Source organism: Gastrolobium bilobum, unplaced genomic scaffold (assembly GCF_033153095.1).
Source record: "Gastrolobium bilobum isolate Gb01-03AN ecotype WA unplaced genomic scaffold, APGP_CSIRO_Gbil_v1 utg13393, whole genome shotgun sequence".
NCBI lineage: Eukaryota > Viridiplantae > Streptophyta > Magnoliopsida > Fabales > Fabaceae > Gastrolobium > Gastrolobium bilobum.
In genome coordinates, this window is record NW_026896720.1 from 60,479 (window position 1) to 80,239 (window position 19,761).

The following is a 19,761-nucleotide window of genomic DNA, read 5'->3' on the forward strand; positions in this document are numbered from 1 at the left end:
CTGCTCGAATACTTCCGCTAAAAATATAGAACCGCATTCTTTATTTTTAATTTGTTAATTTTAAATTTTAAAAATTAAACTAATAATTAAATGTATATAAAAAGTTAAATAAGTAAAAAATAATAACAATTAAATAATAAGATTTCTAAAGAAATGTTTTTTTGGTAATTTCTAAAGAAATATTTTATCTCTTATACGAAGTAAAATAAATTATTATTGAAGTTTTATGTTATTATTCAAAAAAATTATTCACAGTTATAATGAATATATATATATATATATATATATATATATATATAATAAATGAGTGATTAATATATAATATAAAATTTGAGAGACAAACATTTAATAAATATTTAAATTAATTTAGATTTTAAAAAACACGATAGTTTATATATGATTATTCAAATAGATAAGAGATATTAAAAAAAATGTAAGTAGAGATTCAAGAGTGATTTTGGAGGGAAAAGCTTATGTATAAATGGCAAGTGGCATTAACAGTTACACCACTTACATAAACTACATTTGATATGATTTTATTATTTTATATGGATTTAATATTTTTTTCATATTGTAAGAGATAAATTTATCTTATACACACATATAAAAATATATAAGATTCATATATGAAAAAAAAAAAGAAGAGAAATTATAAATCTCACATAATTTTAAGTGTGTAAAAAATCAATTTATCTCTCAACATGAGAACTACCTAGTTTCCCCTCTGATCATACTCGTTATGAACTTCGGAAAAAGGCTAATAAGCGACATAGGTATTCAACAATTTTATTATTATTTCTAAGGTCAACCTGTTAGGCCAAATCCAGACTATGAAAGGCTAGCTCTCTTAAGGCCTAAACTGCTGATCCATCATGCTTTGTCTACTCGCTGCTCCTTATGGTGCCTCTTAAGTCTAACAACATTTAAGTTAACATTATGGTATACATACTTCACAGTTTATTTCAAATGCAAAAAGAAAGAAATAGGGATATACAAAAAGATAAGGGATATACAAAAAGGATAAGGGGAGAAAATGATTGAAGAAAGAAATAGGGATGATAAAGAAGAAACGGAGGACTTTACAATAAGCTATACACTATTTACAAACATATGGCTCTTGTTTGACCCTTCAATGCGCCATCGTCTCTGTACAGGATTTTTGCTCCACAACCAGGGCCATTCACGGATCCAACGGCCTCTTCATCAACCAAGACTCCTTTTATGTTATCAATATTGGCCTTGTCTGGAATCTGTGGATAAAGAAAGAAACCCAAAGCCAAAAAAATCCACGTTCATATCCATAACAATATTTTTATATGTATAAAAAAAATTGCTTTTCTTTTCAACAGTTTTGGAGGGTTGGGAAATATGGATGAAGAAAACAATAGAATATTAATCCTATATTTCCATATACAAGATGTACCTCAAACATCGCCTCAGTAAGAACATTTTCTAGTAAGGCTCTTAAACCACGGGCACCAGTGTTCTTTGCCATGGCTTTTTTGGCAATCAGTTTCAAAGCATTATCAGTGAAATGTAAATTGACCTGAAACATTCAGCAAGAATGAAATAAGTCACTGCAAAGAGGATACTATGCGAGTATTAAATGCCAAACACCTCAGTAAGGTAAGAGGAAGAAAAAGAATCCGAGCTCAATAAGAGAAAAGGTTAAAGATTAAAAGCTTACGTTATTCATTCTGAACATCTTCCTGTACTGTTTAACAAGGGCATTTTTAGGTTCAACAAGGACCTGTGTCTCATAAATGGTATAGTAAGAAACAATGGAATTCAAAAAGGTAACAGAAGGATAAAAATCAACTATGAATTTTCTATCTCATTTTTAGCAACTTCTGGATGTTGTGGAACCACATTCGCATCATATTTAAACCATAATCTCGTGTGAGTGCTATCACAGAATACAAGGCAGAACTTGGATAAACATTTGACACAAACATATGACATACTTGAAAAAGTTGGTCCTCATTCAAAGCAGACAACCCAGCTAAAATTGGAAAACGCCCCACAAATTCAGGTATAAGGCCATAGGCAATTAGATCACCACTTTCTACCTGCAAATCCTCAAAACCACTGCATTAGCTACTTGAAGAATTTATTCTAGAACTCAGCCAAAAAAATTAGGGGGGGTAGAGAGCAGGATTTACTGAAGAAATCCAACGGTAAAAGAAAAGGAATGAAAATAACTAAAACCTTAAGTTAAACAAATCAAAGCAAAATGAAACTACAAATCCAATCCAACAAATGATACATAATGACCCCCTTCTCCTAGAAAACAGCCAAAGCATGGAAATGCAAAATTCATCTTGAGCCTTTAGTTCTCACATTCTCTAGAAGTGATGAAGTTACTGCAGCATCAGGGAACCCACAAGCCCTCATATTTGCACGAACTGGTACTCCAAATCCAATGGACGAATCTTGCTGCCTGGAAAAGGAAAGGACTTCAATTGAAATTCCCAAATACAGGGGAAGCATGCCACATAGAGTGCTAGAAGATGGCCTAACCTTTCAGAGATGATCTTCTCCAAATTAACAAAGGCCCCTCCACATATAAAAAGAATGTTTTTTGTATCAATCTGTCAAGCAGTATGCAAGGTTATCAGATGCGTAACCAAAGGAAGACATACAATCAAAGATGTCAAACTCCCAGGCTGAAGAAGGGTATTAGTTCATTAGTTATTCACATTCTGAGTTATACTTAATCTATACAAATTGTTGGAAAATTATGGATGCAGGAGATTCAAAGTAGGGAACGAATTGAAAAAGGCTTGGTAGACTTGAAGCATTTAATGTATGTCATACTCCTCCAGAAAACAAGATCAAATTTTCACCTTTCATTTCACCCATAGGAAGGTATCTTCAAACTTTTCAACTTTATCACAAACTAAATCATAAGAATCCAAAAGATATGCAGATAGTAATAATATTCATAAAAGTAAAAACATCTATCATCCTTTAAAAAAAAAACTTTATTATCTGCCCGTAAGAAGAATAAATTCGATTTTAAATTTTTAACCATAGAAATTATGGTACTTTCCCTTATGGCAGTCAATAATAGAAAGTAAGGATTAATCGAAATTATTTTCCAACATACCAGAATGCTATCACCAGAATGATGCTTGCGAGCTCCTTTATCAGGTACACTCACTACCTGAGAAAGGAGAAGATATATCAGAAAAGAGAAACAATATGTAGAAATAGAACTTGGAAAACATACTTTAAACAGTATGAATGCAATTCTACACACTTCTGTCAAGTTTAACTATGCTTATATCATGAGTTCTACAGTAAAAAAGATGCACAGTGGCTTCATCCAATTGCTAAACATTTTCTACAGCTCCCTAGATCTAATACAATGTTACTTCAAATAATTTATCTGTTATGTCAATGCGAAAAATTAAGAAGTTTTATATTTTATTTAGGGTATGAGACAGACTTTTCCTAGCATGGCACATTTGCAAAACTGCTACCATAACTTCATATAAGTTTGACATGGGGAAAAATAAAGTTATCACTGAAAAAAATGTTAATAATAAAATTGACCCACAGTGCTTTCCAGCATTTTCAGTAAGGCCTGCTGAACTCCCTCCCCAGATACATCTCTTCCAATGTTTAAACTCTCAGCCTGGAAAAGTATTCAGCCAAAATCAACAATTCATACTATAACAAAAAATACAGAATCAATAGTATATCAAAACGTGAAACCTTCTTAGTAATCTTATCAACTTCATCAACATAGACAATCCCTTGCTGAGCTACTTCCACATTGAAATCAGCTTCCTAAAAAGAAGGTCCATCAAGCAGAGTGTCACGTGATGAAAATTTCTCCATGTACCTCTAGGCACTAATAGAATGAAAGACAAGGACAATAATGGAGAAGTACTGCATTAGCTTCTGCAAAACTAAAAATATACATGAAAAAGGTCTGATTATAAACAATGATCTGAAACACCAACAATAGTTCATAGAAAAATAATTAATACTTATAGCCAAACTACTTATTATTCCATTCTGGAAGACATAGATAAGCATACATTTTTTTGATGTAAACTTTACGAAACTCATTCTTCTCAAAATAATACAGAAAGTATCGTAATATCAAGAAAATATGTTCAAAGATGCTTATTGATAATTGCAGTGATGCTTGTCAGTTGTCTAATGAATTGTCATTTTCAAAACATCTAGTGACAACAACTTTTGTGAAACTCATTCATGAAACTCAGAGAGGAAAAATTCATTCTCATTTCTTAATCGTAAAGTGTTGGCACCAAAAGAATACAACAGTAGAACACTTACAATTAAATGACAGAAGTAATATTAACTAAGAACGGAATCAATCTCTGGGAATGGTATTTAACTACTGGAACAATATACTTAAACAGTAAATGAACCCACAACAATACAAGGATTATTACACCTTAAAAGCAGAAAATATCCTCCTCTCTCAGATGGCCGATTGAAGAGAATTACCCTTTATTCCTTAGGCAGCCATTGAGACTCATGCTCAATGCCACTGCTCCTACTACCCCTTTTTACCAGAATACTCAATACCCATCCCACTCCTCACTAACTAACTTATATCCCTCACATCCTCTCATTCCTTCTCCCACTTTTCCTCTCCGTGGGCAGCCTTCCACGTGTCCAAGGTGCTAACCAACTTCCAGTTGTCATAAGCTTTCCTCCTTTGAGCCTTACGATCCACTCTTCTTCTAGGTACATTGTCCACCAATTTGAGAGCAGCTACTGGCCCATAAACATCAGTCAGCCCATCAACAATTGGATCATCCTCAGCCAACCCATCCCCCGTTGGTCTCTCCATAATTGGTTTCCCTTCTGACGCATGAGACCCACTAACAGTTGGTCCACTAGGAGAGAGCCCATCCACCGCAACCGAGTGTCCATCAACACCCCCCTCTTCAAAAATCACCTTGTCCTCAAGGTGAAAGGTAGGGAAAAGAGATTGAAAATCAACTAACCTCTCCCAAGTGCAATCACAGTCAGGTAAATCCTCCCAACGTACGAGTACCTCCCTCTGCCCATCCTCTGAGTTGCGAGCCTGCAGAATTGCAGCTGGGGAAACATGCAGCTCCAATGAATCAGACAACCCACGGGGTAACTCCAAAACTGATACCGAAGGATGAACAGCTCGTTTCAATTGTGAAACGTGAAAAACAGGGTGGACCTTTGAATATGAAGGCAGCTCCAATCTATAAGCCACGGATCCCACCCGTTCCTGAATCACAAAAGGGCCATAAAACCTCGGACTGAGTTTCTGGTTGACACGCGTGGCCAGAGATCGCAACTTATAAGGTTGGATTTTCAAGTATACCCGCTCCCCACATGAGAATTCCTCCTCCCTGCGGCCCTTGTCTGCTTGTACCTTCATACGTTGTTGAGCTTGGAACAAATTAACTTTAAGCTCCTGGAGAATCACATCTCGTGCCTGCAGCCAGGTGTCTACAGCGGCAACCGACGTGCGTGTAGTTGGAAATGAAATGATCGAAGGTGGCTCTCGGCCATATAGTGCACGAAAAGGAGTCATGTTAATAGAGCGATTGAAGGATGTGTTGAACCAGAACTCCGCCCACGACAGCCACTTAGCCCAAGCTTTGGGATGACCATTCACGAAACAACGCAAATAAGTCTCCAAGGTGCGGTTGACCACTTCGGTTTGCCCATCCGTTTGAGGGTGGTAAGCGGAGCTGAACCTCAATTTTGTACCTGCCAACTGAAATAGTGCAGACCAGAATTTACTCACAAAAACACGGTCTCTGTCAGAAACAATAGACTTTGGGATGCCATGTAGACGAACCACTTCCTTCATGAAGACAGCCGCCACTGTTTGTGCATCATAAGGGTGTTTTAAAGTCACGAAATGGGCATATTTCGTTAGTCGATCAACCACCACCAAGATTGTATCAACCCCCAATGATTTCGGTAATCCCCCAATGAAGTCCATTGAGATATCCTCCCATACTTGTTGGGGAATTGGGAGTGGTTGTAATAGGCCCGCAGGTTTCAAGTGACTGTATTTCTGCCGTTGGCAGACTTCACATGCTTGAACAAACTCAGCCACCACCTTACGCATACCCTTCCAAAAAAATATAGCCGCCAACCGCTTATAAGTTCGTAATTCACCCGAATGTCCCCCCCATGGTGATGAGTGAAATTCCTGTAAAATAACTGGAATGTGAGGAGAAGATTTGGGAAGGACCAGACGGTTTTTAAACCAAAGACAACCATTAGTGACATGATAACCCGGATGAGAGTGAGCATCCAGCATAACAGCTGTGAGGAGGGACTTAGTAGCGGGATCCCTCAATATATCATCAGAAAGCTTCTGTAAATCTGGGCTTGTGAGCAGTGTGAGTTCTCTACAATCCATTACCCGTGATAAAGCATCCGCAGCTGTATTCTCCGGTCCTGGCTTGTATTGAATCTCAAAGTCATACCCCATAAGTTTTGCAACCCATTTTTGTTGGCCTTCCACCATTAGACGTTGCTCTGTCAAATACTTCAGACTCCTTTGATCTGTTTTAATCAAAAAATGTCGTCCCAGTAAATAGTGACGCCATTTCTGAACGGCAAACACAATTGCTTTTAACTCCCTCTCATAAACCGAGAGCAGCCGATCCCTATCAGAAAATGCTTTACTAAGGAAAGCAATGGGCCGGTTCTCTTGCATCAGAACAGCCCCCATCCCTACTCCTGAAGCATCAGTCTCAACTACAAAAAGTGTGTTGAAGTCGGGTAAGGCAAGAACTGGCAGCTGCATCATTTCCCCCTTCAATGCATCGAAGGAAAGTTGTGCTTCTTCGCCCCACACGAAGCTATCCTTTTTTAACAGTTGGGTAAGTGGCCGAGCCAGATGACCATACTGCTTGACAAAGCGTCTGTAGTAACCCGTGAGCCCCAAAAATCCCCTGAGGCCCTTCAAGTTTTTAGGGACTGGCCACTGACTGACAGCCACCAACTTTTGAGGATCAGCCTTCACCCCATCTTGGGAGATCAAATGACCCAAATATTCCAATTCAGACTGTGCGAATGTACATTTTTTTCTGTTAGCTGAAAAGTGATTAGAACGCAGAATCTCCAGCACAACCTTCAAATGCTCACAATGCTGTTCCTCACTGTGACTATATATCAGAATATCGTCGAAGAATACTAAGACGAATTTCCTTAAAAAGGGCTTGAAGACTTCATTCATCAAGGATTGAAACGTCGAAGGAGCGTTCCTCAACCCAAAAGGCATCACGAGATATTCGTAATGTCCTTCATGAGTCCGAAAAGCCGTCTTCTCAATGTCGTCAACCCTCATGCGAATCTGATTATACCCCGATTTCAGGTCCAATTTGGAAAAAATTCCTGCTCCATGTAGCTCATCCAATAACTCATCTATAACAGGCAGTGGGAATTTGTCTGGAATGGTTACCTTGTTCAAAGCTCTATAATCTACGCAAAAACGCCAACTTCCATCTTTTTTCCTGACCAATATCAGGGGACTGGAATAAGGACTGCAGCTCGGCCTTATCATTCCTGCCTCTAACATGTCTTTCACAAACTTTTCAATCTCTTCCTTCTGATAGTACGGATAGCGGTACGGTCGTATATTAGGAATGGCAGCCCCTGCTGTCAGCAATATCTTATGGTCACAATTCCTAAATGGAGGCAACTCGGATGGTGGTAGAAATACATCGTGATACTGCTGCAGTAACTCCGAGATCAGTGGAGAAAGGTCCTGAGAAGGATTTTCCTCCAGAACACAATACCCCAACTCCACATAATATCCCTCTTCTCCCTTCTTCCAAGCTCGTGACATACCCTTATAGGAGAGTTTACTACACGAGAGAGACGGATCCCCCTGCAATAACACCTCCTTCCCCTGCCATGGAATACGGAGAATACGTTCCTTAAAATTCGCTTGAATATTCCCCAATTCTTCCAACCATGAATAACCCAGCACCACATCCACATCGTTAAGATGGAAAACATAAAAGTCCTGAGTCAAAGACAAACCTGGCAGCAACAATTCCACATCCTTGCAATACCCTTTTCCTTGTACTTGGGCTCCGTCCCCTACCCCCACACGAAATGTTTTAGAGTGATCGAGAGAAAGGCCCAACCGGTCAACAGTGTCATCTCCAATGAAGTTGTTCGAAGCACCCGTGTCTATGAGTACGACCACATCTTGGTTCTTCACCTTCCCCCATAGTTTTAAGGATCGATTGGAGGTCAACCCAACTACACTCTGGACGTTTAGTTGAAGAATCTCTTCCGATTCTCCTCCTGTTTCGATCCCTCCCCATTCCTCCCCTGTGGGAACATCTTCATTCTCGTGCAACAGTAAAACCCACAGATGAGGGTTCGGACACACATGCCCTGGACCATAGGGTCCATCACAACGAAAACACAAGTTTCGCCGTCGATAATCAGCTGCCTCATCTGGTGACAACCGCCGGAACCGGTTCCCACTACGGCCCTCGGATCCTCCCACCGTCGCATCTCCTGTTTGGGAGGTATTCCTTGCTTCTGGAGTACCCACTACTCGTCGATTAGGGATCGTGGGAGTGTTGCTGGCCACCGACACTGGTGTGACCGATATGTTAGATGGATTCGTTTGGGCCGTTGTGGCTGGCCCATAATTCACTCCCCTTGGGGTATTCGCTCCTCCACGGTTTGATAAGGCAGGCCTACCCCATCCGTTAGTGTGGCTATTGGGCCCGTGGCTTCCTCGGCCCATATCCCCACTCTCCTTGCCTACCACTGCGTTGCGATCCTCAACTCGCTGAGCAAACACCATCATCCCTTCCAAATCCTCTGGTGAGTGCAAACGGATCTCCGCTCGAATTTCCGGTTTCAATCCGGTCAAAAAAGCTGCCTGCATCATCTCCTCATCCGCTTGCCGTAACGGTGCCGACAGAACTTCGAATTGTTTACGAAATTCAGCCACTGTGCCGGATTGCTTCAACTCCATTAACGCTTCATAAGGATTTCCCGACGGGGAAACATGGAAGCGTTGCAACACCGCCAATCGAAACGTTGTCCAGTCCGTCAAAGGATTCCTGGGTTCCCACCATTGGAACCAGCTTAAAGCTTCCTTCTCCAAACAGATGGAGGCCGTTTCAACTTGTTCCTCGGGTGGAATGTGATTCACACGGAAGTAACGTTCCGCTCGGAATATCCATCCGTAAGGGTCATCACCGGAGAAATAAGGAACTTCCACTCGACGCATCCTTTCCTCTCCCCTCTCCCACGGTCCTCGACCATGGTTGCCATCATGTTCCCTTGCATCTGTGTCTCCGTTTCTTCCTCTGAATCCCCTGCTTCCATTGTCCATCCTATTAAAAAACTCAGTAAGTGCCTCCTTCATCTGACGCACCTCAATCCTGACTTCTCCCATGTTTTCCTCTATTCGTTCTGTCCTCCTCTCTACTTCTTCCACTCTAGTCTCCATTCTCGTCCTTACCATACAGCTCCCCACCGACCGTAAGAGCTTTGATACCAAATTGTTGGCACCAAAAGAATACAACAGTAGAACACTTACAATTAAATGACAGAAGTAATATTAACTAAGAACGGAATCAATCTCTGGGAATGGTATTTAACTACTGGAACAATATACTTAAACAGTAAATGAACCCACAACAATACAAGGATTATTACACCTTAAAAGCAGAAAATATCCTCCTCTCTCAGATGGCCGATTGAAGAGAATTACCCTTTATTCCTTAGGCAGCCATTGAGACTCATGCTCAATGCCACTGCTCCTACTACCCCTTTTTACCAGAATACTCAATACCCATCCCACTCCTCACTAACTAACTTATATCCCTCACATCCTCTCATTCCTTCTCCCACTTTTCCTCTCCGTGGGCAGCCTTCCACGTGTCCAAGGTGCTAACCAACTTCCAGTTGTCATAAGCTTTCCTCCTTTGAGCCTTACGATCCACTCTTCTTCTAGGTACATTGTCCACCAATTTGAGAGCAGCTACTGGCCCATAAACATCAGTCAGCCCATCAACAATTGGATCATCCTCAGCCAACCCATCCCCCGTTGGTCTCTCCATAATTGGTTTCCCTTCTGACGCATGAGACCCACTAACAGTTGGTCCACTAGGAGAGAGCCCATCCACCGCAACCGAGTGTCCATCATAAAGTTACAGGATAAGTATATATATATATACATGATCTAACTCTAAGAAAGCAACAAGAAATAACAAACTATCAACTATTCTGTTTAACTCTTCTAACTGCTTCCACCGTTCTGTTATGGTTAGTTGGCCTAATGCAGTTATCTTCAACTGACACTGATGGTGATGATGAATTAGCTTCAACTGGTATTGGTGGTTGTGGTTCAGATGGGTTAGTTTGTGCAGTTGGATATGGATTAGGATGTATTACTCATGAAGCCTAGGAATGATGCAGAGCTTACCTACGACTAAGTCACTATTTATTGACATTTAAATATCCAGCGTGCATGCATATCACAGTATTACTTGCACCATGCACGCTTGCTACGTTATAAAAGGATAACACCAGAGTTCAAGTTCATTTTAAAGTAAAATATCCGCGTGCCAATACATTATCCAGATCAGCATAGACAATCAAGTCTCAAGGAATGCTAAGGTATAAAAGCTTTTGTAACGAAAAAGGAAATAGATTTGCAATGTAAACAGAAGGACATACCACGAGAAGGTTATACAATATTGACTCGACATCTTCTCCAACATAACCTGCCTGGAAGGAGGTATTTGTATTACAGAGTCGAGAAAAGGAATAAAAAAATATAATATAGTAATGAGATGAGATGTGTGGGAAACATAACATGCCTGGGTCAACGTTGTTGCATCAGCAATGGCAAATGGTACATTTACAATACGGGCCAGAGTTTTAGCGAGCAATGTCTTTCCTATGATCAGATTGAATATGATTATTAGATTAGCAGTTGAGGTTGAGGCTGAGGCATAGGTAAGGCAGAGAGAGGGAAATGAGAGTGATATATACCTGAGCCTGTAGGACCAATGAGCATTACGTTGCTTTTTTCTGGGTCAACGAAATCATTTTGATCATCGTTATCCAGCGACTGAGTTTGATTGAAGGATGGAAGGCGTATCCTGCTATAGTGGTTGTAAACAGCCACGGAAAGCACCTTTGAATTGAGAGAATGAGAATAATATGATGAGTTCAGTTGAGTTGAGTGTATCAGTGTATCTATGGATGACATAAATTGAGATAATGATATATATATATATATATATAAGAAAGAAAGGGACCTTTTTAGCTTTTTCCTGACCAACCACAAAGTCGTTGAGGGCCTTAAAAATCTGCTTGGGTGTTGGCAAATCGTTGGCATTGGGATTGGGATTGGTTGTGGGTCGAGAAAACCCCAAAGATTGAGGGTGAGGGTGAGGGTGAGGGTTGTTGTTGTTAAGGTTAACGGTGCCAATCTCGATGAAAGAGCCGTGCAAAGGAGAGAGCTTGTGTGGGGTGAAGTAGAAGGCAGTTCTGCAAGTGGGACAGAGATTGAGGGCATGGTACATACCCGGTTGCCGACCCGAAATGGATAAGGGTCGGTTAGAGAATATAACGGTCATTTGTTTGGTGCAACGTGGGCAATTAACTTCCGCTCTTATGTGATCGTACCCATCATCTGTTCCCTTCCCCCACTTCCACCGCTGCTGCTGATGCCGATGCTGATGCTGAAACCCTCGCTCTGACCCTGATACTGAATACTTGTTGTTGTTGTTTTTGAGAAAGAGGGTTTTGGAGAACTGATGGTAATACAAGAATGAGGACATCACCCTGCTTCTCCTTATAATTGACAACATGCTTTTCTTCTTCTTCTTCCTCACTCCTCACCATCACCTGCTTTGCTTCCACTGTATGTTGTTGACTGTTATCTTCAGTTATGAAACAAACCACACTTACTCGGGCTAATAATATAATAAATAGTTTTTAAGCATGTCTCTCTACAACCTTAACAATTATGACGTTTGTGGCACTATTTTTATCTTAAATTATGCTCAAATTTTTAAATATAAAATTTTTATATATATTTAGTCAAAAAAAGTAAAATCTGAAAAAAAAAATTAATTTTAAATATTATTATTATAAAGAGTTTCCTTAATATTATCAGATGAGATCATGAAAAAAAAAAAACACATAACAAAACCATGTTAAAAGATCACAATTATATAAATATGAATCAATGATTATGATTTTGTAAATATATATTTTAATAAATTCTCTCTCTTTTTATTTATCAAAAAAAAAAATTCTCTCTCTTTTTATTTATCAAAAAAAAAAAATTCTCTCTTTTTTATTATCATTGATCCCTTTTTATTTGATTATAACTACATGATGTCATATTTATTTTCAGGTGAGAGGTTCAAATATATAAATTTAGCGACAGGGGTGTAAGCCCAACCCATAGTACAACCGGTCGAGGGCGGCGATGAGCCACAAGATGGTAATGAATTGGAGAAGGTGGGGTTCAGCCTTGAGAATAGGATAGTCGCAGGGAAAGATCATCATAGAAAGGCACTAAATTAGCAAGTGACCGTATATTTTCTCCCCTTACATTGGTGTGTACCTTAGTTTTAATTTTTATTGATTTATGGGTTGTTGGGATTGTTTACGCCGTGTATTTGTAAATCTGTAAGATCCCCAAAACAATTTTCAAACAAAGAAATTTGGCTTATATATAAATAGTGCGACTAGGTTACATATTCCTTTACTAAAAAATCAACTTTCAAATAATTTTTATGATAAGATATTGTTAGTATCAATTAGTGTTATTATCAATATCACTACCAGTTTATTTTACCGTTAAATTAATTATGTTGATCCAAAGATTATATTTATTTTTACTTTTTGTATGATTATGATTCTCCATATTTAATGTTTTCTATTTAATGTAAAACATTAAATATAGAGAATAATAACCATATAAAAGTGAATAATAAATACAAACTATTAAATATTGGGAGAAGAAAGAAGATTTTTAAAAAGTTAAATCAGAACCATTAGATCCATATAATCGATCTAATGATGAAACAAATTGGTAATAACATTGATAATAACACTAATTGATAGTAATAATATTGTATCTCTTCTTTTTTATATACTTATTTTTCTCCACGTTTAAATAATTTATTATTCATGTCAAGAGGCTTGTGACATAAGGTGATACATAAATTTGATCCCATGAGCTTTTATACACTATCCAAATTCCTTCTTACAAACCCATAGTTTTGTGAACATTCAAAACTGAATAAACATAAATTTCATAGTTTCTTTTAGGGCATTATTGCTTTTAGTTTGTACTTATTTATATATAGTTATACAATAAGTATAGTAATGAGTGATGCAATTTTCAATTGAATATATGTAGGTTAACAATACGATTTGATTTAACAAAATTAGGAAGATCCTCCACCAAGCAAAAGATAATGTTGATGGATTTCTTCTAAATGACGTTTAAATATGATAAGTTTCAGGACTTTCCGGGTATGAAATCATGAATTTATGAAAACGATATTATTGTCTTATTATTGGGTTCCTAATCGGTATTGAGCCAAGTCAATGTTTTAAGGTTGCAAAATCATTTCCTGCCAAACCGGGCTAAGTAACAACGGTTTTGAAGTAGGCATTTATTCCTAGACAAATCTTTAACAGATACGTAATCTTCTCATTTCTACTGACTCTTAATTATTTCCTTCTTTAATACAAACCTTAATCTGAGAGTTATATTTCTCATCAAGTCTAAGAATAATCACAATAAATGGCTGAATCTTTTGCATATATTCTCATAAATTTTCTACGCTAGATCAGTGCATCTTTGGATATCAATTCTTCTCCAACGTTATGTTTCTCCCTTCTTTTTTATTGTAATCTTTTTATTGTAATCACTCCCTTCTTTTTTTTTCTTATGCTCAGTTGGCCCCTCCAACTTGTCGCCTATGTAGCACCGATACGACACGCGACACGCGACACGCGACACGACACGACACTTCGACACCTCAATCTTAAAAAATTATGGATTTCGACACGTTGGGACACGTTTTAATATTAAATAATATTTTTAATTTATATAGTGTATATTTCATTTAATATTTAATAATTTAACAAAAAAATGAAACTGGATTAATAATACCCATCAATACGTTATAAAGATGGAAGCTTTAATCAAAAAAATAAGAACTGGAATGAGAGAGATATAATATCAGATAGAGAGATCAAATCATATTAGAGAGAGATCAGAGAGAAGAAGATACAACAAGAGCGTGATAGGAATTGATAACAATGATGCTAAGATGATCTCTTATCTACTTAAGGGAAAAAAAGACAAAAAGATAAAATTAATATGATCAGGTTGAAGCTTTATTAATATATTTTAACTCTTAAAAAAAATAATGTTTTTTTAAAAAATTAAAAAAAATTAAAAATAAATAAAAATAAAATAAAATAAAAATTACTAAAATGTCATTTGACCGTGTCGGACACGGTCAAATTCGCGTGTCGGAATGGTCATCGTGTCGGAAAAAGTCAACAGCATGTCCGACACCGTGTCGGAGCGTGTCGCCGTGTCGGAGCGTGTCGGACCCGACTCTTCCTGATTTTACAAGTATCCGTGCTTCCTTGCTTGTCGCTACCATTTATACATCTTTATTCAGAAAAAAGAAAGTGACAAATTTTGTAGCCAATACACCGGATGCAGAAGCCATTTATTAATTTAACCACTCATAATTTAAGCCATTTAGTCTTGCAAACATTTTTCACTGAGAGGGTATCTATTAATGACATTTCATACAATAGAAAATCTTATCCATAATAGGATTTGGGCCTATCAGCAGCAGCTAGCATGTATGAAAAAGGGTTATTATTTTCACCAAATAAAAAAAAAGGGTTATTATGATGATGCGGGGCCGGGAAAGGGGGGTGATCTTCATAATGAGTGAAGATTACATCCGTATATGACCCATGTGGGTGCATTTCTTTTCTTTTTCTTTTTTGATACAAAATGGGTGCATTTATTGTTGCCTTGCAAAAGATTTCTCAACATATATATATATATATATATATATATATATATATATATATATGGGATAGGAGATTGTGACACCCAAGTTATGTTACACTCATGTGACACCCAGTCAATCTCACCGTTAGATCGCTTATGTTGATCCAACGGTTATATTTATTTCCATATTTGTATAGTCATGATTTTCCAAATTTAATATTTTATATTTATTTCTACCTTTGTATGGTTATAATTTTCCATATTTAATGCTTTCACTTTAAATTTGTGAAATCATGACCATACAAAGATGGAAATAAATATAACCGTTGGATCAACATAAGCGATCTAACGGTGAGATTGACTGGGTGTAACATAACTTGGGTGTCACAATATCCTATCTCATATATATATGGGAATAACATCTATCCTTTTAAAGGATATAAACTTATATCTTTTTAGATCTTAACCGTTGATTTCCATTCATCAACAGTTATAATTTATTGGATCAAAATTATTAATTAATTAATAATAAATTTGGCCCATTAAGTTTGGCCTAATAAATTATAACCATTGATGGACGGAAATCAACGGTTAGGATTTAAAATGATATAAACTTATATCTTTTAAAAGGATAGATATTTTTCCCTATATATATATATATATATATATATATATATATATATATATATATGAAATAAGATCTTTTGACACTAGTGTCAAATTTGAAATTTGACACTTCATCTAAAAGCCATTGGATCAAAAAAGATCAATGGTGTCACATGCTTACAAATCAGAGCTGTTGATTTTTTTTGATCTAATGACACTTAGATGAGATATCAAATTTCAAATTTGGTACCGGTGTCAAAGGATCCTCTATATATATATATATATATATATATATATGGTCCTTAGAATATGTATTTTTAGAAAGTTTTGCTTTTAAAGAGGAAAAGCACGATTAATGTCAAATTTAATTGATACAACTTTCTTTTTTTAGCACATTAATGAAGGTTTTGTGGCATAGATTGGTTGCCTTATGTAGCAGTTACATCTCTTACGGCTTTTAAAAATGTAATATTTTAAGGCTGCCAGGTTGGAGATGTACATATTTCCTAACAAAGTTTTATTCCAAATTTTGTAGGTATTACTTTTTGGGTTTGTTTGTTTGCAGGCTCTATGCCCCACTTTATTATTATAGCCATAAAGAATAGATAAAGGGAAATAAATTAAGCCTTAAGTTTAATTTCTTTAAAATCTAGATAGGAAAACAATTATCTGTATTTTGTTAATTCTCTTATTTTTTTTTAAATATTGTTCCATTTCATGTGAAAATTAAAGGACTAAAAAATTACATGCACATACACAAATGACATTTCTTTTCTAGTAGGTTGAGAGATTGACAAGACAATTCTCCATTCTTCTTTTTTAAATTATACGAGAGTAATTAGAATGTGATTTTCCTTCTCAAGTAAATTTTCTTGGGTGCCCAACCAAACAGACTTTAAACTTGATGGAGTAATTTTCAAAACTAAAAATAAAAGATTTACAAACGAAGAAAGAAACAAGTGTAATATTCAAGAGCATGTGCACAAAAATAACTATAAATTGCATGCAAATAACTGAGCAAGGAAAATGGATGTTACGGGTTAAAAATAGCAGAGATTATCACACGCATTTAACAAGAGTAGAAATTTCACTACAGAATCCTTAAAAACTTGCTTTCCTTTGGAAAAGAGAAAGCAGAAAGCAAGTGAGAAAAACATGGGCGAGAAAAGCGAGAGGGCGAGAAAGATTCTAATGAATGCTTGGATTTCATGGCTTTGAAAAACTCTTTATGATGATGTCTGATTTGTTTTTCTCGGACATTCAAAAGGGTGTGAGAAAATCCCGGGAACAAATTTAGATATCACTCTCTCTCTCGACTTAAGATTTTCCATAGCTGCAGACAAGGTTTACTCTTGTTTATTGCACCAACTAAGTAGGCGCATTCTCCTCTATAATATGAGATTTTCTTTCTATATATCACGGTATCTGTTTTTTGAATGAATATTTTTTGTTACTCCTTTAGATTATATTTTGTGATCCTTCAAATGGGTATTTAATTTGGATCATTTATGAATTCTCTCGATCTCTCAATTGTATTTATATATTTGGATTGGTTTTGGATGATCATTCACACACACAGAAGGAAGAGATAGTGGTGGTGTGGTAGACATGTGCAGCAATACTGGAAGTAGTGCATGTGGCTGTGAGACAGGAGGAAATGGTGCTGGCAGTTGGAGTTCTGGTTTGAGGAAGCCTCAGAAACATCCAAGAGTAGCAAAAAGAGGTCCCGGAGTGGCTGAACTCGAGAAGATCTTGAGAGAGCAGGAAAGAATAGACATAACAGACAGGGGAAATGTTGAAGGATTTTCATCTTCATGTTTCATTCCCCATCATTCAAATTCATTTCTTTCTTCGTCTTTGAAATCACATCCCACACCAACCAATTTGCCTACTCATGTCCCATCAGCCCCAAAATTTGATCATTTAGGCCCAACTAAACCATCAATCATGACTCCCATTTGTGGACCATTAGGAAGAAACGGTGGATCAGGCTTGGTTTGGAGTGAGCAAGAATTATTTCCCAAGAATCTTAGTTCATGCAGGTCCAAGTCCATCCTCATTAATGAAGAGGTGGATGGAAACCAATTTGACTCTGGCAATTCCCCATCTAGGAATTTGTCGAGTGAATTCAATCACATCTGGTCTTATCCTGCTACGATTCAAAAGAGAAACAACCAGTATCCACCTCTCACGGTAATTGTTTATGACATCATTCATATTCTCTACGTGTCTATGACCCTTTTTGCCAATCCATTGTTTAATTTCTGTGCGTAAAAGAAATTCTCATTGTACAACATGCAGATGAATCAATTTACAGGGGCTGGTACCTGTGCCCTGACTTCTTCAGGATCATTGCCCATTGGAGTGCACAATCATCTAGAGCCCCCTTCAAACCAAAATTCATATTACAGCTACACATCTAGGGCCCGAGAGGAACATAAGGTAACCATTCTTATTCCCTCCTATAGGAATCAGCAACGTTTATTATAAATTATATTAATATAATAGTATTCCTTTGCTTTAGCTTTTGTCTTTGGTTAAGTTGTACTTCCGGGGGTCTCAAAAACAGCAATTCGATGTACAATGCCATACAAATTTGTGTTTGGGAATTGACGGTACTTGGCCTGTAATTGATTGAATATTTCTTACCTTGAATAGTTTAGTTATACAATTTAATTACATGGCCATTCAAATGGAGTACTTGAATTTTAACAGCCTCTAGAAAGCATAATACTCTTGACATTGATTAAATATATTTGACCACATGAAAAATGAAACTCAGTTTTCTATTAAGAAGGGTGCAAAGTACAAAGTTTCTCTATGTTTGCGACAAATTTTTCAATTGTAGCTAAGTATATTTGTTTTTTATTGGCTTAAAAATTTGATAGGATAGAATGGAGGAGGCATACCAACGTTCAGAATCAAGTGGAGGAGAGAGTAAGAGTAGGCCTTTCTATAACTTCTTAGAAGTGGAGGAGTCAGAGTGGATGAGCCCAGATCATGGAGGGCGTGAAGCAGGAGGAGGCTGCATTGATCTTAGCTTGAAGCTCTAATCAGGAATGGATTGTAACCACCCAACTCGAAACCATCATCACATTTTACGAAACTCTGCACTTCCATTTTAATTTTGCTTTTTACAATTTCTGTTTTAAGGGTTTATATATGTCAAAAGCATGGGAAAATAAAGGACAAAAAAAATTCCAAATCCCCTTCTCTTTCTCTTCATTAAATTGGTATTGGTGCTACACATCATATAATTCATCTATACAGTAGCAAACTAAAATAAAAATGAATAAATAAATAAATAAGTAATGATTTAGTTTGTGAGAATGAAAGAGCACGTGACATGTATTAACGTTTGGCCGGAGAAAACAGTTACATATTGCAATTGAGGTGGACGGTTTATTGGTGACCCGCCCAAAAGGAAAATGCGGCCTTTAATTGTTAATTGTTGGTAGACAGGACAGAAGGGCGTGGATGATATGTGGTTCTCATTTCTCAACTTGTACCATTCCCATCTTCTATGCATGATTACAATATTGTTTTCTTCTTCTTTAGGTTTTTTTAAGAAAAATTAAAATAAAATCAATGATTCATATAATATTTATATATTTTAAACCAAATCTATATTGAAAATAAGTGACAATTTCCCGTGTTATTAGAGAGAAAATTATCCCAAACAATCCAAATGACATCATTTTAAAATTTGAGGAAAAAATATATAAATAATTTGGGAATTGTATTTCTCTTTAGAATATAAATTTTTCTCAAAAAAAAATAAAATCACTCGTTATCGTAAGACAACTTTCTAAACCAAAATATTATATTAATAAAAAGTGATACATATAAAAGAGAGTGGATTGGATATGAGAAGGTAACGTAAAAATAAATAAAAAATGGTGATGATCCATGTGATTGTAACTGTAGTGATGTGAATAGGTCAGGTAATTATCAGGAATTTATGGCCCAATTTATATTCGTCTAAATTTAATCTAGTATATTTAATAAAATAAATTAGGTTCAGTCTTTATGAAATTTAATTTAAAAAATAGGCAATAGATATATTTTTAGGCAATAGATATATTTTTATAAAATTTTATATACAAATGTATAAATCA

At 36.6% G+C, this 19,761-nt stretch overlaps 2 protein-coding genes across 2 annotated transcripts; one reads left to right on the forward strand and one right to left on the reverse strand.

The window, feature by feature from the left end:
* Window positions 1-808: 808 nt before the first annotated feature.
* Window positions 809-11,914, reverse strand: LOC133301630 (CLP protease regulatory subunit CLPX2, mitochondrial). The gene is made up of 13 exons (XM_061501278.1): window positions 11,289-11,914; window positions 11,020-11,164; window positions 10,841-10,924; window positions 10,702-10,748; window positions 3,721-3,795; window positions 3,563-3,640; window positions 3,110-3,166; window positions 2,521-2,591; window positions 2,341-2,440; window positions 1,965-2,069; window positions 1,688-1,750; window positions 1,424-1,546; window positions 809-1,250 (listed from the first exon to the last, which is right to left on the reverse strand). Exons 1-13 carry the CDS (start codon window positions 11,841-11,843, stop codon window positions 1,101-1,103), a joined length of 1,653 nt encoding a protein of 550 aa, XP_061357262.1. The 5' UTR covers window positions 11,844-11,914; the 3' UTR covers window positions 809-1,100.
* Window positions 11,915-17,251: 5,337 nt separating this feature from the next.
* On the forward strand, window positions 17,252-18,696 carry LOC133301626 (uncharacterized). Its single transcript, XM_061501274.1, has 3 exons — window positions 17,252-17,836; window positions 17,945-18,085; window positions 18,532-18,696. The coding sequence occupies exons 1-3, from the start codon at window positions 17,252-17,254 to the stop codon at window positions 18,694-18,696; spliced, it is 891 nt and encodes a 296-aa protein (XP_061357258.1).
* Window positions 18,697-19,761: the final 1,065 nt, after the last annotated feature.